The 18,537-nt window shown below is 38.3% G+C and overlaps 1 protein-coding gene across 1 annotated transcript in view; it reads left to right on the top strand.

Annotated features, from left to right (window-relative positions):
• Positions 1–12,575, top strand: part of LOC125427141 (cytochrome P450 27C1) — a 33,977-nt gene extending 21,402 nt beyond the window's left edge. The window contains exons 5-9 of the mRNA XM_048486226.1: positions 1,177–1,340; positions 6,259–6,425; positions 8,343–8,421; positions 8,896–9,099; positions 10,736–12,575. Of these exons, the coding sequence (XP_048342183.1) occupies positions 1,177–1,340; positions 6,259–6,425; positions 8,343–8,421; positions 8,896–9,099; positions 10,736–10,852 (731 nt within the window). The 3' untranslated portion in view covers positions 10,853–12,575. The remainder of the gene's footprint in view (positions 1–1,176; positions 1,341–6,258; positions 6,426–8,342; positions 8,422–8,895; positions 9,100–10,735) is intronic.
• The last annotated feature ends 5,962 nt before the right edge of the window (positions 12,576–18,537 follow it).

The following is an 18,537-nucleotide window of genomic DNA, read 5'->3' as shown; positions in this document are numbered from 1 at the left end:
GAAGTGAATTTACCATAAGTTTTTCATTGCCACATATTCGGATGATGCCATCTTTGCTAAGCAGCTAACTGTTTTATAAGCAGAAGGTATCCTTTTCCCAGAGTCTTTTAGTGAATGGTTGCCTCTAGGCCCATGTTGTATAATATGTCAATAAACATGTTGTGTTCATAGAATCATAGAGGTGGAAAAGACCACAAGGCCCTTCCATGAAGGAACACACAATCAAAGCACTCTTGACAGATGGCCATCCAGCCTCTGTTTAAATGCCTCCAAAGAAGGAGACTCCACCATCCTTCGAGGCAGTGTATTCCACTGTCCAGGATTGGATCCTACAGAGCAAATGTCCTAGGACAACCTTTAGCAAATGGCGGCAAGGAGAATCTCTTCAGCTACACACAAAATGGTGGGCAAAAGCTGAGGGTGAAACTGACCAGAGAGCAGAGCAAAATGGTCAGGCAGGAAAAATAAGATGCCTCCTGAGCTCTGCATTCTGCGCAGCCAGGCAGCTTAGGGGGGAAAAGTGTCTTGCAGGTGTCTTAGGGGGGAAAAGTACACTTTGAAGTGTTCTCCAAAAATAACGCCTTGAACTAAAATAAGGCATCTTGAGGACGTCTTGGGAAGAAAGCTGTGCAGAGTGCCTTCCCATGATGGCTTTTTTAGTGTCCCCAGGATGTCTTATTTAGGCTGTGCGGAACAGACCTGTAAGTAGAGGAACCTTGGAAACAGAGGAAGGACTGGCCATACAATAAGAGAGGAGGAAAGAACATTGAGTACATTACCAATCTTTCCAGCTGTGTTTTAGAAGAATATCTGAATGGAGCCAATCTCAATCTCTCTGCTGTATCACCTAAAAAAATAACAGCTGTGACTGCTGAAACAAAGTTACTTTTTAGAAGCTTTTATAGTCTCATAGCTTGTTTTCTACTCTGGCTGCAAGAAATGCAGTTGATTTGCTTTGCCGAGGAGATAAAATTGCTTGACAAAAGGTACCCTGCTAATATGTATTTTCACTGAGGCTATCACACTTTGAAGAGTTTTAGCATGCTAGGGTGAATAATTATTTATCTCTATACCTAACAGAGCTTGTTGTATGAACCAAAATTACAAATGATACCAGAAATGACATTACAACAATGAATTACAAAAATTTCTTTTTTCTGTTTTTCATTGACAAAGGTCAGATACATGTTGACAATAAATTAAAAGACATAAAGTCTTTTTTAGACCAAGGAAAAGAGGTTGACGGTGGACTTCTCACAACTCTGCTTAAGAGTAAAGAGCTCACGGTGGAAGAAATCTATGCCAATGTGACTGAAATGCTTTTGGCAGGGGTTGATACAGTAAGTTCACTAGCAGTAGTTGCAGCAACTGTGATGGAAGGATGAAATATGCCTTGAAATAGCACGTGCTAGTTTGTGAGATGAGGGGCAATTAAAATGCTTGCGTAAGGTAGCCAGCATGCCTGAGGAAAATGTTCTGCCTATTTCAACGTGTGTTTAATGTGTGGAAATGGGCATATAAGCTTTTCATAGCACAAAGCTAAATACCATTGCATGAAACCTTTGTTTGGTAACCCTATCCCCAGTTTATCCTGGTGGGAGCAGTGGGAAACTGATTTAGACTGATAAATAGTCTTGGAAACAAAAGAACGCTTGGGCTGAAATCTCACTATTTGACCAGCAGTCAAGAGCTAAGATGGATCAAATGCAGATTCCCCTCCTAGAACCTTAAACCTTCGGTTATCCAATCATAGTTATCCATGATTCACCAGAACAGACTTGGCAGGAAGATTTAGCTTGTCCATGAAAAGTATGATCAGTTCTAAAATCTGACTCCCAGGCTGCAGGAAAAAAATTCAATGAAACTGTCAGCCTGGATGGGCAAAATCACCAAGGAGGAAAGTTTGTGTTCAAGGACTGAAGTCTGTGTCAAGACTACACTATAGAGTTTTCAGGCTTCAAATTCTTGCATTCATTCCTCAGTGAAGAATGCTGCGATCTTACTCTTAAAGTATTGGATAGCTACCATAGTAATTCCCTTTCGGTTACCTCCTAGTACCATGGTGGTGAACCTTTGGCACTCCAGATGTTATGGACTACAATTCCCATCAGCCCCTGCCAGCATGGCCAATAGGCCATGCTGACAGGGGCTGATGGGAATTGTAGTCCATAACATCTTGAGTGCCAAAGATTCTCCACCACTGTCCTAGTATGATGTTAAGATTTATGCTTAACTATTAAAAAAAGTATTCTCTTAATGATCTTTGATTCAAACTAGATATGACAGAATTCCTGGGTCCAATCTGTGGCTGCCTCCATCATTTTGCCTAATGGGATAATTTAAAAATGCCACTTTCCAATTACTCTTTCAGCACTTGAAAATATATGAATAGCAACCACCTCATTGCACTGTGCGGTAGGCCCACCCATTTGCAGCATTTTAAAATTACCTAATTTGGCTTGAAAATGATGGTGGCATCCACAGATTGGACCCATGGACGCTGTCACATCTAATTTGGCCCTAAGACTATATGATGCAATACACCAGGAACCAGCCCTGAACTGAAGAAGAAGTGCTGGCACTGTTGGGGAGGAATCCATCCACATGCCTTCACCCTTGAATACACAGACCTCTAGTAGATCAGAACTCTAGGGGGAAGAAAGTTTTAGGCTCATTCCGCACATGCAGAATAATGCACTTTCAAACTGTTTTCAGTGCTCTTTGAAGCTGTGCGGAATGGCGAAATCCACTTGCAAACAGTTGTGAAAGTGGTTTGAAAACGCATTATTTTGCGTGTGCGGAAGGAGCCTTAGGTTTTTTTTTAAACTGGCAATTGAATATTGTTATTACAATCTGTATATCAGGTTCTCTGAATTCCTGGATTCCATTTTTTAAAAGGTAAACTGTTTTAAAAAGTTGCCTCTTTTGTTGTGGAGATATAAGAGGATATATAAAAGGAAAGGCATGTCTCCACAATGGAAGTAGCTAGAGACATACTTCTTTTTTAAAATGGAAACTGTGAATGCAGACAACCTGTTTCATAGTTTATGCTATAATGATATAATTACTGATTTTAAAAAGACAACTGAAAAAGCCATCATGACATAGGAGGTGGTGGTTCTGACGCCTACTGGATAGGGAGCCAACAGGGACACCTACCATGTAGAAGCTCCATTGCAGTTGAGCTGTATAAATAGCCACAACTGCAAAGACTTTTTTTTTAAAAAAAGACTTATTTTTAATGGCTTTTTAAACTGGTTCGTTTTTATACTGTTTTTTTAAATTGTAAGCCACCCCAAGAAGGACTCTGAAGAGGCAACATTGAAATGTTCAAATTACATAAATAAATGGGACAACTATACAAGCCCATCTCCTTGTGGAAAATATCATAGTCAAGGCAAATTTGGGGATTAGCAACTCAGTCCATTTTTGCTGACCAAAACTTAACATTTTTCTAAGGAACCCAAACATCAAACGACTTGATTTCCAGAGATTCAGCAACTGAGGTATAATGGGGTATTTGATTGCAATCAGGCAAGGTTACTGAGAAATCACTTAGAGCCCCAACCAAAGGGAGGGGGCTAAATTTGCTCCTGGGTGCAGCATGCTGCTGCACCTGCAGATTTGTCCTCCTCAGGGCACTTACCTCAGTAGAGGGGTGATCCTGTCAGCATGTGGCAGCCTCCCTCTAGTGTTGGACCTTGGTGTTGGATACTCCACCAGCATCCCAGGGCCCCTGCCACTGCCAGAGCCAGGAGCATGGCCTGGGAGGAGTCAACCATAATTGGCTCTCTTCTGGCCTTCTGGCGTTACGCGGCCAGATCACAGTTCAGACCTAAGTCACCCTTTGGCGGGTGTAGGTCCATTGTGTCCCATTGAGGCTTCTTGGCAGCAAAGAGATTTTTGCGCTTTGCGAGTCTCCCCATGCCACCAGGAAGCCTCTATTGGAATGGCAGGGTGCCACCATGGTGCGGCGCTGCCACCTAGGCATCATGGCCTGCCACCTCCTATTTAGACGGGGCTGCCAATCTTGCCTGATTGCAATCAGTACATTGAATATATGAATTCTGAAAGTCTTTCCAGGAAAACATCTACTAAGTGGTTAGATTATCTAACCATAAACAATTTTGTTCCATGAAAAACTATTTCTTAGCTGATTGTTCAGTGTAATATCCCTTGATAGCATGTCTAGAGAAAACAAAAGAAACTTGGCAGGTCTTAGAAAAAATTAAGATGTTTTTTCTTAGATCCGGAAACCCCCTCCCCCCCAATGATTTGCATAAGCTTTTAATTTTCTTAAAACAAATATGCTTGTTCTTTTTATTTTCCAGCAATTCCCCACGTTTAGATCTGAAGCAGATTTCTTTCCAAGCAAGTTGTTAGTGTCTCGTGCCAACAGAGCTTTTGTTTCATTTATGTCTGCCTGTTTTCACTGGCAACAATGAATTAATAATAATTATTCATAATCTCTTTTCCTTGCATAGGTATTTGAAATAATATATGTAAAGCTTGACTTCCAAAGTGCTATGATTTAAAATGTTAAAAGGTGATGAAAGGTGATTAAAGATTCTGAACAGAATAGCGCAGTTGTTAATAGGATTCCAAGTGCTTTGGATATTTTAGCACACGGCCAATTTTGAAGAGGATGTGAAAGAGCTGGGAACCTGAGAGGAGATGCTGTTTATGCCCCAGTACCTTTTTATGTAGTCAGTCAAAGCTGCCAACCTCTATAAGAAAGTTCCAGAATTAAGTTTCTTAGGAAAACAATAATGCAGAATAAGCTAAGCGTATTTTAAATGAAGAACTCTTGTGTCCTCTTGTGTTTTTACTGTTTTGTGAGGAGTATAGGTAGAAAGCGAAAATTAAAATGCTACAGTCAATTTTAGTATGCCGTATTCCAGTAACATTTTTAATCCACTGACTTCGTAGTTGTAGTAGTAAATGAAAACTTGAAAATGAAAGTAATTCCACTGCCCACAGAAGGAAAATGTAAATTCATTGAAAGTAGTATGATAAAACTGAAGTTTTGTTCACTTTCAGTAACAGTTATTATTATGTAGGCGAGGTAGGATAATGAAAGCTATTTTTGCAAGCCTTTCGTACACACTCATACACAGGTGGTACTCAGCAGTCAAAGTCCTGTCCAAGATCAGCACAGATAGTCGTTGCTCACATTTTGAAGAGGCAATGCCATAATGCACTCCTGCTTGTCCAGCTGACATGGATCAATGAAACAGAATCTGCTAGCAATCTAAGGATTAATCACAAATAGGATTGCCAGCCTCCAGGTGGAGCCTGGAGTGCTCCTGGAATTATGATTGATGTCCAGATGAAAGAGATCAGATTTACAGAGAAAATGGCTCCTTTGGAGGGTGGACTATATTTTATTTTTTGAAACATTTTTTGCCACCTTTCCTCCTCCAGTTATATCAGTTGTATCTTTGCTCCTCCAATTATATCAAACTACTTCACCCTTTCTCCACTGCTACTCTTTATGCCAGGAATTATCTCCCAGAATATCTTTAAGGCCAGAGACAACATCACTCACTTCTTTTCAACCTCTTTTCAACCTTTTTTGTTCCTGTGAGTCCTGATCTCTGATGTGTAAGACATATAGCTGGAAAGAATGCAAAATCTTCTGCTATTTGTCACTCCCTCTTCTGCATTCACTGTCTTCCTTCACCCAAATATTATAACTATAAACTGTTCTGGTCAGGGTCCTGTGCTCAGTGAAGTGCCATGCATACTGCTGGTAGAAGAAACATTTTTAAAAGGGTAAAATATTTTCATATTTAAATTGGAAGAGTAATAAAAGAATGGCTGAGAATTTAGATCACGTATGCTTTATCAGAAGATAAACTATACATTTGGAAGTTTCTTGACCAAATCTGGCTTCTACTATAAACTTAGTAGGTGGTCTTGTAGAGGTCACGTTCTCTTTTCATTCAGCACTTGGTTACAGCTTTGTAAGTCTTGCTAGAAATCAGATTAAATTAAGGGAATTAATACATGTCCAAGATTGTATGTGTAACATATCTTGTTCTAATGTAAGTTTGCTGATAAATAAATTGAGGTAGCTTGACTTGTAATCCAGGTATTTTTATTGTAGATTTGGAAAAAATTGCTGATTATTATTATTTTGTTCAGGTGTTTAATGAAACACTGGATGAAAATGAGACATGTTACTTCTAAAATGTTATTATGGATACTTCCTCCAATAATTTTGTCTTTTTCTCTCCTCCCCCTATACCATCTTAGACTTCCTTCACTTTATCCTGGGCAATATATCTATTAGCAAAGTACCCAGAAATACAGAATTCTGCGTATAAAGAGATAATCAGTAAGTTGGATAAAGATAAAATTCCTGATGCCGATGATATCCCTAACTTGCCAATGATTAGAGCCCTTCTCAAAGAAACCTTAAGGTATGTGGATAAAAAAACCAAAGTTGACAATTAAACATTTCATTTTTCTTATACAATGTTCAGGCTAAAATGAAGCTATCATGGTTTTTTTCTTTTTCTTTTGCTCAGCTTTCTCTTCTATTCTGGAATTTTTAAAACATAGCTTGGAGTGGTTAGACATGTGAAACTATTTTATGAGAGTCAAGTCTCCATTCCTAAGCATATTTTTGAGAATAAGCCTGGTTGAATTAATTTGGAAATTCTCTCTCTCTCTCTCTCTCTCTCTCTCTCTGTCCCTCTGTCTCATTCTCTTATATGTTTATACAGTCTAGAAGTGGATCTCTCTTTGTTTCCCCAGAAGCAGTACAACCTTCCTCTTCTTCCCTAACAGCTAGTTCATAGAAACAACTAGATGAGTTTAAGTCAGTCATACTAGTGTACAGATGAGTTATTTCCTTTTCTAGAGATTCAGTTTTGAGTTACAAGTTGCCTAATTAAAATAACCATCCTGTGATGGACTAGTGATCTACAAATTATCAGCCTTCAGTTCCTGTAACTTCCTGAGACCAACAGCCCAATCCAAAGGGGAAGGGGTGAATCCCCCTCTGCAGCTGGCACAGCCCAGCGCCAGTGTGGGTGCCCACCGAACTGGAGCAAGAGGCAAATGAGCCAGCGGAAAGGGTACTTACTAGGTGCCACGTGGTTCTACAGCACCTGGCATGACAGGCCTCCTGGCACAAAACAGTGGCATGGTTGAGGTGTGGGTCAAACCTTAGTTGGCCTCCATTGCCCTATTGGGCCTCATGTACTGGCAGAGCTGCCAGTAGAGATATACCACGATTTTCATAGTGCATCTCTGTTCTCCCTTACGAGGAATTTTTGGTGTTTTTTTTTACTTGTTTGATCTCCTGCACCATGGGAAAGTCCTTTGAAGGGGGTGGGATGTGCCAGAGCAGTGCCTCCCCCGCCAGACCCCTCTGGATGGGGCTACAAGAGCCCTAATAAACTCAACCTATTATTCTCACAGCCCTGACCTGGATAGGCCAGGTTTGCCTGATCTCATCACATCTCAAAAACTGAACAGGGTAGACCATGGTCAGTATTTGTATGGGAGACTATCAAGAAACACCAGGCCCATGATACAGAGGCAGATCATGTTGGCCTTGAAAACCTTACAGGGTTGCTATAACTCATCTGTTACTTGGAGGCCAAAAACAAAAGAAGAAAAACAAATCTCTGATGGACATCAGCTCTGTTCATATTAACCTCTAACAAGTTAGTGAATCCCCCTTCCCCTGTTGTCTAGAAAATGTAGGCAGGAAAGAATATCTCAGAGTACAGGCTGTTTTTTCAGAGTTCATTGCCATCAGACATGTGCCACAAGTCACACATGGATGCAATTTTGTTTTTATAAAAATTTAGAATGACTAGTGATAGGCCCTTTCCGCACATGCAGAACAATGCACTTTCAATCCATTTTCGGTGCACTTTGCAGCTGGATTTTACTGTGCAGAATAGCAAAATCCACTTGTAAACAATTGTGAAAGTGGATTGGAAGTGCAGTATTCTGCATGTGTGGAAGGGGCCAAAGTTCTTCCTTCAGTATAACTGTGAAGCTAAGAATTTTTGGGATGTTACTTGCTGCCTCTTCTTTCATTTCTTACATGATAATTAATGAACAAGTTAAATGGCACCAGTCGGGACACAGATTGTGGGTGAGGTGAGAGATCTTGCTAGTTGCTATGCTTTGCTTATGTTGCTTATTTGCCTTTATTGGGTATGGTCTTATCAAGGAGACTTTGGCTAAAGATTTTAAAACTTTTTGAAAGTCCAGTGTTTATTGGATTACCCCTTTTTCATGCTTGTTAATGCCTTAAAGGAATTTTACAGAAAAGTAATATTAGAGGAACTGAATATCTCATTGACTATAATTTGTAGGTTATTTCCAGTATTACCAGGAAATGGCAGAGTAACCCAGAAAGATTTGATTGTTGGAGGATACTTGATACCTAAAGGGGTAAGCTGTACAATGACTTCATGAAAATAGTAGGAAAAGATAAAGTTGAAGGTTTTCTTTTGGTGTATGAATCAGCTGTGACTAGGAAAAATATTATTCTGTGAAATATCAGTCTGGGTTAATCCTGGTCATTTGAAATGGTGTGTGTATGTGTATCCATATACATGCACACGCACACACAAACACTCATATATATGTATAAACCTTGGTACAGTACAGTGTTTCTTGATTTAGTGCAAGGACTGTTTAATTTGAAAGAGTATCCCTTTTAATAATTACATTTTTCTTTGCTTGTTTAATGCTTTTTAAATTCTAGCAATAACTGTATATCCTTTTGGATTCCCTAAAAAAATTATATGTAATAGCATGACAATATATTTCCTATATATTTTGGAATTCTGAAAATTATAATTAGTTGATTAACATGCATGTTGGGGTTTGGTGGAATGTTCTGTAATGTATTTGTTTCATCAGACCCAGCTGGCACTCTGTCATTATGCTACATCATATCAGGAAGAGAATTTTCCATCGGCACATGAGTTCCAACCTGAGCGCTGGCTAAGGAAAAGCAATATGGACAGGGTAGATAATTTTGGTTCTATCCCCTTTGGTTATGGTATTCGGAGCTGTATAGGAAAGCGAATTGCTGAACTGGAAATTCACCTGGCATTAATACAGGTAAGCTGGGTATAGCTACTAGAACTTATTGTTCATGCTCTTATTGGACTTCTATTTTGTAAGTTCAAAAGTCCTGTTAGATTACTCATATTTTTTAAAAGTTTGAAATTAATACTGTTTCTGCAGAGGTAAAGTCTGTAAATGTAGTGGCAGTAAGTGACAGGCACAACAACCATTTCTAACACCATTGCAGTGCTAATGTAACTAGTTAGTATCCTATAGTCTCTCAGCAGAAAAAAGAAACTCAAAGAAAGATCTAACTCCAAGGGGCTGAGAGCATAACAACTACAACCCACATTAGCAATGGTATACACATTAACCAATCACGGAGCAGCATGCTGCTGATGCTCTCAGGCCAGCCATATATGGCAGCCAACCAATTCATACTGTCATTAACACACATATCTAGCAGTACTATTGCTCCCATTTACTTACATAATTAGGGAAGGGATGAAGGAAACACAGCAACCTTCTGTATTATGCTTAATAGGAGTCCTGTCATTACAACTCTCCTAGGAAATCGGGAGATTATGGGGGTTCAGCTCCACTGCTGTAAACATATTTCCTTTTAACAAGGGCACAAAGGGAAGGAATAATGACCACTAGAATCATATCACCCAACACTTGCATAATTAATTTCCCAGAGGAAATGCCACGGAAAAGTCATCATTTTACAGGGTGATTTAGGTGCCAGGGACAAGGTTATAATATACTAAGGAATACATTCTTGTGAGGTAAGGGCGTGAAAGACTCTAACATCCCAATCCAGAGGCTGCGGCAGCCAGGGGTGGCTCTGCTGCCACGCCACCTCCAGAGGTGTGGAGATGCAGTTGACAAAAAAAAACCCCTGGCCATTTGGAAAGCCCTCTATAGGGCTGAATGGAGCTACGTCACTTTTTTGGTTAGTGAAAGTCTGAGGCCCTGGCTGTGGTGCTCCCAGCTTGAAAGCCTGGGTGGAAGCCCACCCCTGGGAATACCCCAGCCACCCCCCTCATTCCACTTAGATGGCAGCATAATTCTGTGGCAGCACACACTTTCAGGTTTCACTGCTGCAGAGTTGTGGGGCTCCAATGCAGGCATCTTGGCCCTCTCCAGCGGCAAGAGTGCTCCTTCTGCTGGCAGAGAGGGCAAATGTGATGGTGTGACCCACAACGATTCCATCAGCCTGTTCACTCAACCCCCAATGGGATTAGGCCATCAGATAGCCACAAAAAACAACACCCAGAACATTCAGAGAAGCCATTCTTGTCATCTCCCCAATCTCATCTTGTCAGATTTCACTGAGGAAAAGAACTTAAGCGAGAAACAAAAATGAAGACTCAGATCTCATCAAGCAAAAATTTGGAATTTATTTATTTATTATTGGATTTATACCATGCCGAGGCCAGGCTCAGGACGGCTTACAGCAAGTTAAAACACAATTCATAACTTAAACCAAACAATATTTAAAACATCAAATGTACAATGGCGCACTAATCAGTATAATCTAGCCAGAAATCCGTTCCATCCCCCTATCCCGATGGGAATTTACAAGAAAGATGATACTAGGAAAGATGCTAGCAATTAAGAATATTATCATTGCTTATCTCCCTATAGATATGTACTTATTCTAATGATATTGTTTTTTCCCCATCAGCTGCTTCAAAATTTTGAAATAAAAATTTCTTCCAAAACCAAATCTGTTCATGCCAAAACCCATGGATTATTGACTCCAGCAGATTCCATTAATGTGAAATTTGTTGACAGGAAATGAAAACAGAACCTTCAGAAAGTACTACACTCCATAGCCTGACCAGTAACTGAAAGGTGTAGATTCTCTTAATCTATCATGGAATTTCTGAAAAATCACATCAGACTTTACAGGCCCACCTAGAGGTCTATACTTCTGGTAGAGTGTAATACCTATTAATATGGAACTTTATGGAAGTACAAGCAAAATTCTTTTTTTTCTGCTACATGACTATATTGCCTTGAGAAACATTAAAGGTAATGTGTCAAATCCTTTTAAAAGAACATTTTATTATATTTTTTCCTTTATGATTCTGTTGGAAGGATCAAGACATTCACCAAAACAATCTCAATTCTATTAGTCAACCTATGATCAGCTTCCTGTCTTTTTTAAAGTGCTTTTTTGGAATGTATATGGTGGCTGTGGTTCTTTTTCAGATCATTGGAAAATAAATTTACTAGTTCATCAAAAATTAGGGAAATTGCTCAAATACAAAAATATTTTAAAGGAAACATTTATCGAAACTGCAGCTTCAGCTCTTATGGAATCAAAAGTTCAAATTCTGTTTCCTTAAAGCTTTTCAAACAAAGTTAAATGATGAATATATTCTAAAACAGTAGTCAAGTTAACTTGCTAGAGCTAAAGTAACAGAGAGTATTGTGATACTAACAAAGTTTTGGTTTCATAAACTTTCATGAATCAGAATATGTGATGAAGCGGTCTCTGAGTTATGAAAGCTTTATGTAACAGTACATTTGTTATTATTTAAGGAACCACAAGACCCTTTAGTTTTTAAAGGGAATGTAAAGTTTATGTAAAATTAAGTCAAATAGAGAATAAATGTATTCATTTTTATTTACATTTAGTATGCATATCAGTTTATTTTTAAAGGAAAGGTTTTACTTAGTAGGCTTGTTTTAATTGCAGTGGTATACAGTTGCTCATTTTTACATAAAACTTTATGGTTTGTATGGACTACTGTCCCCTTCAGTGTAGCTGTGTAAATGTCCCAGTATCTCTGTGTACTTGAGAATTATGCACTTTGTTGTAGTTCTTTATCTAAACAATTATATATCATCAAATAAGACTAGAGGAGAAGTTAGTGTGAGATTTTGACGGTTTCAGGAGTAGAAGGCAGTGCTGTGACATTTATCTGGAAATGCTTATTTAGGGGAATGCCTAATTATAAAACTTTTTTATGCTTTTAGAGTTGAAAAATCACATTGATAATGGGCATTATTACATTGCAGTTGTAGACTTTAAAATATCTACACTACATTTTTGGGCACCTGGTACTACCAGTCCCAATTTTGCACTAATTTTCCTTATATGTGAGAAGGATGATGTCTAGCTTTCTCAGGAAATCTTTTCTATGTCTCTGGGTACCATCCACAAGAAAACATTCAGCAGAACACTTACATTTGTTTTCAGTTGACAGGATTGCTTCCAGCATGTTCCCCGAACCTGCTCAAGGAGGGATCAGAGATCTAAGCTCTGATTCTGAGCTGGAATCCCTTGGGGATCTTTGTTTTTGATGGTTTCAATAACACAGGACTGGTTTTTGAAATGTTTAATTCTGATTTTTTTTTACTGCCAATATTTTGTAAGTTAATGTTTCATACCATATACAAAGGAATTAAAGTATAAACATTTTAATAATTTCTTACTATTGAAAAAATACACTTTTAATTACTTTGGTAAATGTTTCTATTTGTGCCTTAGTCAAAATAAAATATTTATATTTCAATCCTGGATTTTGTCTGAAAATGTTGCAACTATCTCTCTTTTCTACGGAACAAGAACAGAAGCTTTTCCTGCCTTATACTAGCAAACTCAGCAAACTGCAGGCTACCATTTTTTCTATTTGTATAAAAGCATTTGTATTTCTTTCAAAGGATAGCAAAACCTATCAATAGTGTAATTAGGATTTTCTTTAACCTTCTGGTATGTTATAGCCAGAGTACAGACAGTTTGGGGAAAGGATCTGCGTTACACATATGACTCTCCCCTGAAAGGAGCAAGTGTGCAGCCAATGCATGATCTTATTTAAATGTTTATACTTTGCTTTTCTCTCTGACAGGGGGACAACATCATTTTCCCCTCCTCCATTTTATACTCACAACAACCACCTTGCAATGTTGGTTAGGCTGAGAGAAAGAGAGAGCGAATGGTCCAATTCATGCTGGCAGAGTGAGGATTTGAACCTAGGTTTCTCGTGTTTTAGTCTGACACTATAACCATTACACTATGCTGCCTCTTAGGAACAACTGTGCAAAGATTGTTCATACTTCTTAGTTTTAAAGAATGAGATGCAGAGAAATGATCACCTAGGAAGAGTGATCAGAGACTGCATTGCTGGCGTCAATATATACAGCCAACTGTTGCTGGATAAAAAATATAACAATAGGCGCAGGGAATTCAGATTCCAGTCATTCAAACTCTGGATCAGTCCACCCCCCCTTCCCTGCTTTCACCATTCCTTTCAACCTCCATTCTTTCCAACCTCCCCCCCTTTTGTTATTTTATCTTTCTTCCTTCCTTCTCTTCTGACTTCACTCCCCCACCCCACTTTCTTTTTTTCTTCCTTCCTTTCTTCTTTCCCCATGTCAATTTTCAGAATCAAATTGGCAGCTGAAATCTCAAGAGGAAAACTCAAGCAAACTCAGCACTGTAAAACTTAAAAATCTTGACAATGTTTTTGGATGGAAAAGTGGACTATAAATATTTTTAATAAATCTGCCTTCAAAGTCAAGCTTTGTATACTTGTGCAAGAGTACATTTTCAATAAGACATCCAAGTGAAAATAATGTTGCAAGGTGGATCTGATGCAGAGCTGTTTCTGTGCAAACATATTCCTAAAAATTTAAATAAATAAAATAAATAATAGCTTTCTAAAAACACAAGATGTGGGCCAACATAAATCAGGTATATGGCCCTACATGGAAAAAATAAAGCAAGGAAAGAAAAACTGTATAAAGGAATGGAGCAGAAGAGCTTGCCCCAGAATATTTTTAATATGGCGAAAAAGAGAAGAGATTATGTAGGCTCTTCCATAGTTATATGCTGTAAACATATCAATAAAAGCTGTTCCATGTCACCCAAAACTCCAAGGACATGCACAAACTCCAAGGACATCTGGCTGTAGAGGGTGCCACAGAAAATGCCACTAGATGGTGCTGTTTCCCCAGTGGTCTGCACAACTTATTTCAGATTCTTTTGTTTCCAAATCTTTTTTCATGACCAAATGAGCTTTTAAGGAAGAAAATGCTCCATTTGAAGTAACATCTTGACAAATGTAGTTGTAATGGGTTCTTTGAAGAGGGACACAACCTCAAAGGATTTCCTGTCACAATTTCCCACTGTATCAGACTGTCACTTAGAGGAGGGCAGGAAGCTGTTCCTGTTGGCTACAGAGGATAGGACTCAAAGTAATGGGTTTAAATAATGGGTTTAAATGGGATGGAACTGGATATTAGGATTTTTCTTTTCACTGTAAGAGTAGTTCAACAGTGGAATTGGTTGCCTAGGGGGGTAGTGAGCTTCCTGTCACTGGCAGTATTTAAGCAGTGGATAGGCAAACATTTGTCAGGGATACTTAGGATGATCCTGCATTAAGCAGGGGGTTGGAGTAGATAGTCTGTATGGCCCCTTTGAACTCTATGATTCCATGATTCCCAGCGGGAATTTATAAAGGTTCAATCAGGAAAAGAATCTGGGCTTAACTCAAACACTTGAACAAGTCTGGATTTGATCGATAATGAGTTAAATTGACAAATGTTTTATTTTTCAAATTAATAAGAATGACGTTCAAACAGAAAGACATCTATGAATGGAGGTAAACATAGCCAGTGAACAAGGAGATGTGGAATCATGTCAGCATCTACATAGTATCTGTATATCTGTGTGTGAGAGAGAGGGGAGGGGGGGACTCTTTCCTAAGCAGGTTTTTTTTTAATATACATGTAAATACAACACTCTTGCAATTTAGTTACACATGAAGCCCTGGAAACCCTCCCAGAACATCTTTTTTATGCTCTGTTACCCAGACAGGGAAAAGTAACCAAACAATTGATACCTGTTCAGAACTTTGATCTACACTCTGGTTAAACTAACTTTTGTCTTACTCCCAGTTCCCACATTTTTGACTATCACTGTAATCTCAAAGTTACACATAGGTTTTCCAACCACATTCTAGAAATTGAGGAGAGGGGCCAGAGGAAGGCCAGTTTGAGGAGAAGAGGGAACTGTGTGCAGTATAATGCCATAACGTTGTCCCCCAAAGCAGTCATTTTCTTGGGGTGGGGGGTAGGGGTGGGGGTGGCGACATCTTTCATCTGGAGATCAGTTGTAATTTGGGAAGCTCCTTAGGCCTCACTGACTTCAATGGATGTAGAAGTGTGTAACTGTGTTTAAGGCTTCACTACAAAACTTTTACCAGAAAAATCTCTCTTTCCCAGCTGTGATCAGTTGTTTCAGAATGTAACTCCTATTTAATTCAAAGATGGAGTTCATGTGTTTGACAGTGTGATCCCTCCTTGTGACACTTAACATTCATAAAAATAACAGTAAACAGACTCCAAAGTTGTTCTTTCCTTTTAAAAAAAGAAATAATATATAGAACAACATTCAAGCATGGAAAAAAATAATTACCATGTCACAATTCAGGCCTGTTGTGCACCAACAGACTAGTCTTTTCTAACTTCTGTTTAGTTAGCCCCTTAATGATAAATAGACGTGCATTGGTGTGTTGTCTGTTTTTTTCTTTCAGGAATTCCATGTAGCCCTAGAATATTAACATGTACTTTTATAACATTGCAAACATATACACTGCAAACACAATAAAAACATATAACATTGCAAACACAACAAAAATCAAAATACAGGTTAATAGTCAATTAGTATAAACCCAATCCCCTCCTTCCAGTAATTAGTATAAGAACTTCTCATACCTAGAGTATTAATGTATAGTTTTATAATAAGGATGGATTTCTTCTAAGGTAAGCTGCCTTCAGCTTCAGGTCCTCTAATCACTCTGGGAAGATTGTGCCTTTTCTTCCTAAGATGGAATACCTCAACTCTTTAGTTGCTCCTATTGGACTCAGGGTTACAAAACCTCTACTTTCATTGGCTTGTTTATTACTAGGATAATTGTTTTTCTGCTCTATCTGTCACAGTGATGTTTAAGACAGGTATAGGACTCAAATTTTATCTGGTATGGTATTTTCCTCTCAAAATAGTCAAAACTGAAATGGTGGCTAGATTTTTAGAGAGGAGGGATTGAATTGTATGTTGATTGCCAATTAAAAACTTTCATTCTTAATATATGAAATTTGTGACAATTAACTATTGGCTGAAAGGATAGTATTTTCAAAGGGAAAGGGGTGAATTTATAAATTTTTGATGTAAATGTTAGTCCAACATTTTATAATGTTTTCTTTGGCTCAGTGAAAACATAAACATTTGAATAAAGAACAGCAGCATAAATAAAATGCACAATGCTGCCCTTCTGGCTGTCAGTTTGTTCAGAATGCCACTTTTATTTATTTACTAACTTTCTGCCCAATAAGTAGCCAAAGAGGCTCACATTATTCTCTTCCAAAAACCCTGAAAAGAAGGTTTAGGCTGTGTGTGTACAACTGGCCCATGGTCTCCCATCAAACTTTCATAGCAGAGTGGTAGAATGGGGATTTGAAACTAGGTGTCCCAGATCTTACCTGAAACTCTATCCACTTCTTTTGCATGTGGACAATTTTAGTGAAGCTTCCCTTAACAATACCAAAGCATTGTCTTGATCCTGTTGTTTCTTGATTTTTAGCAATTTATAGTAGTCTTTTTTCAAGGTGTAATATTCATCAGGCATCTTAGAAACCCTGAGACTCCTAAAAGAGTCGAAGATTTCATTTAGCTGTTTCTTTAACTCCCCACATTCCTTGTCATACCATTTTGGCCTATCATATACCATCAACTTTGTATTACCAATCTTACTTTGGGCATAAATGTCAAATCCACATGTAATTGGTTCATTAAATTCTCATAAGCAATTAAAGAGTTTTCCGGATGATTCGAATCTATATATATAAAAAGCTAACTGTGTATTTGTTACTGATGCTCTAACGCCGAAACGCCTGGACCGGTTGCTCCCAAATTTTCACACTACGTGGCTTTCCATTGCGGGCAGGTTTTCAGACCTTAGTTGTTGCTCTGACTGCGTATCCTCCTGTTTAGTAATTTGTTCCAGTTTGCTGTTTAGAAGTTTTAACTCCTTGAAAATATAATCAACTGTTGCCACAGTGAGAGTCAGAAGACTGGTAAAATCTTTACTGCTTTTCAGTTCATTTGTTTCACTATCGTGAGCTTTGTGAGCTTCCTCTGTACTTGTTCGTTTGTTTAGTTTACTATTGTCTCCATTAAGTTCTCACATTGTACATTATTTTCTTTAGTATTACTTTCTGATATATCAGAGACATTCTCTAAACCATTATCTCTATCCATTAAAACTTCGAACCAATTAGCAGTGTTAACTTTAATAAAATCCCTTTTTAAAAATTGTTTGGCAAGGGATGGAGAATTGTCTTCCACCTCACTTGGGCGTTTTTTACGACCCATAGTGAAATCATTATTAAGAAAAAGCTTTTAATTTTTTTTTAAATTTTGGCAAATTAATGGAAGTTCTTCATCACATTTTGGACAATGGCTATCACAGCTAAATGAGGCTGAATATGACTTTGTTTTACACCTTCTTTTGATCAGCTTGGAAGAGCCATGCATTTGAGTAAAAAGTTATACTTCCACAGCAATATGATCAATTCTTGCAAAATATGGCCCTTAAAAGCTGAATTAATGTATGCAAATACCTCAAGAGACATTGAGCAATTTTCCTAAAAGGAAAAACCATTTGTACTTTCTGATATAGCAAAATAATTAGATGTAATATTAACATAATAGTCTTCACATCATGAATTCTTATTTGAACATTACTTGTAAAATAGTGAGGTGTTTCAGCTGTATGATTTGAATCCAATATTAGCTTCTTCTCAGACAATTTTCTTTGCTTTACTAATATATTTAAAACGTTGAACCTTAATTCATGGCTAGCTTTTCAAGTTAGTTGTTATACTTCCTTCAGCAACTGTGAAAGGACACATGCTCTCTGGTCCTTGGCATGTATAATCAGAAAAAAAGCATTCATGAAATCATTAGGGTTTATTTATAAGTAAACGTGCATAGGACTGTAGCTGTAGGTGCTGACAACAGAATTCAGAAATGCCTTCTTCCAAAAACAGATTGCTGAGCATATGGGCTCAATTATACCTCAGTTATCAGTATGGATTTTTTTAAAAAAAAGATGCCAGTTGCTCCCTTGTCCCTTGAGTAAAACCCTGCAACTAAGGAATGCAGGAACCATTAGGTTAACAACCAAATCTGCATGACAAGTTTTAACAAGTGTTAAGACTGTCATGGATGACTTGAGGAGTCCTTGACAAAGGGGCAAGGAGATGTTTGCAGTCTGGCAAAAAAAAAAAAAAAAGAGGAGAACCTGCCCCTGCATGAAACATGAACAGGGATTCTCTGAAAGGTGTTTTCCATGCTCATGATTAAGGCTCAGGTGCAACAGGCTAGCAGAGCAGCTGAAGAGAAACATCACTGCTATGTATTAATTTGTTTGCAATGTGCTATAGACTAGGGTTGCCAGCCTCTGGGTGGGACCT

This window comes from Sphaerodactylus townsendi, linkage group LG02, assembly GCF_021028975.2.
Source record: "Sphaerodactylus townsendi isolate TG3544 linkage group LG02, MPM_Stown_v2.3, whole genome shotgun sequence".
In the NCBI taxonomy this organism is placed as follows: domain Eukaryota; kingdom Metazoa; phylum Chordata; class Lepidosauria; order Squamata; family Sphaerodactylidae; genus Sphaerodactylus; species Sphaerodactylus townsendi.
Note: the sequence above shows the minus strand (reverse complement) of the source record. Positions and strands in the feature narration are given on the sequence as shown.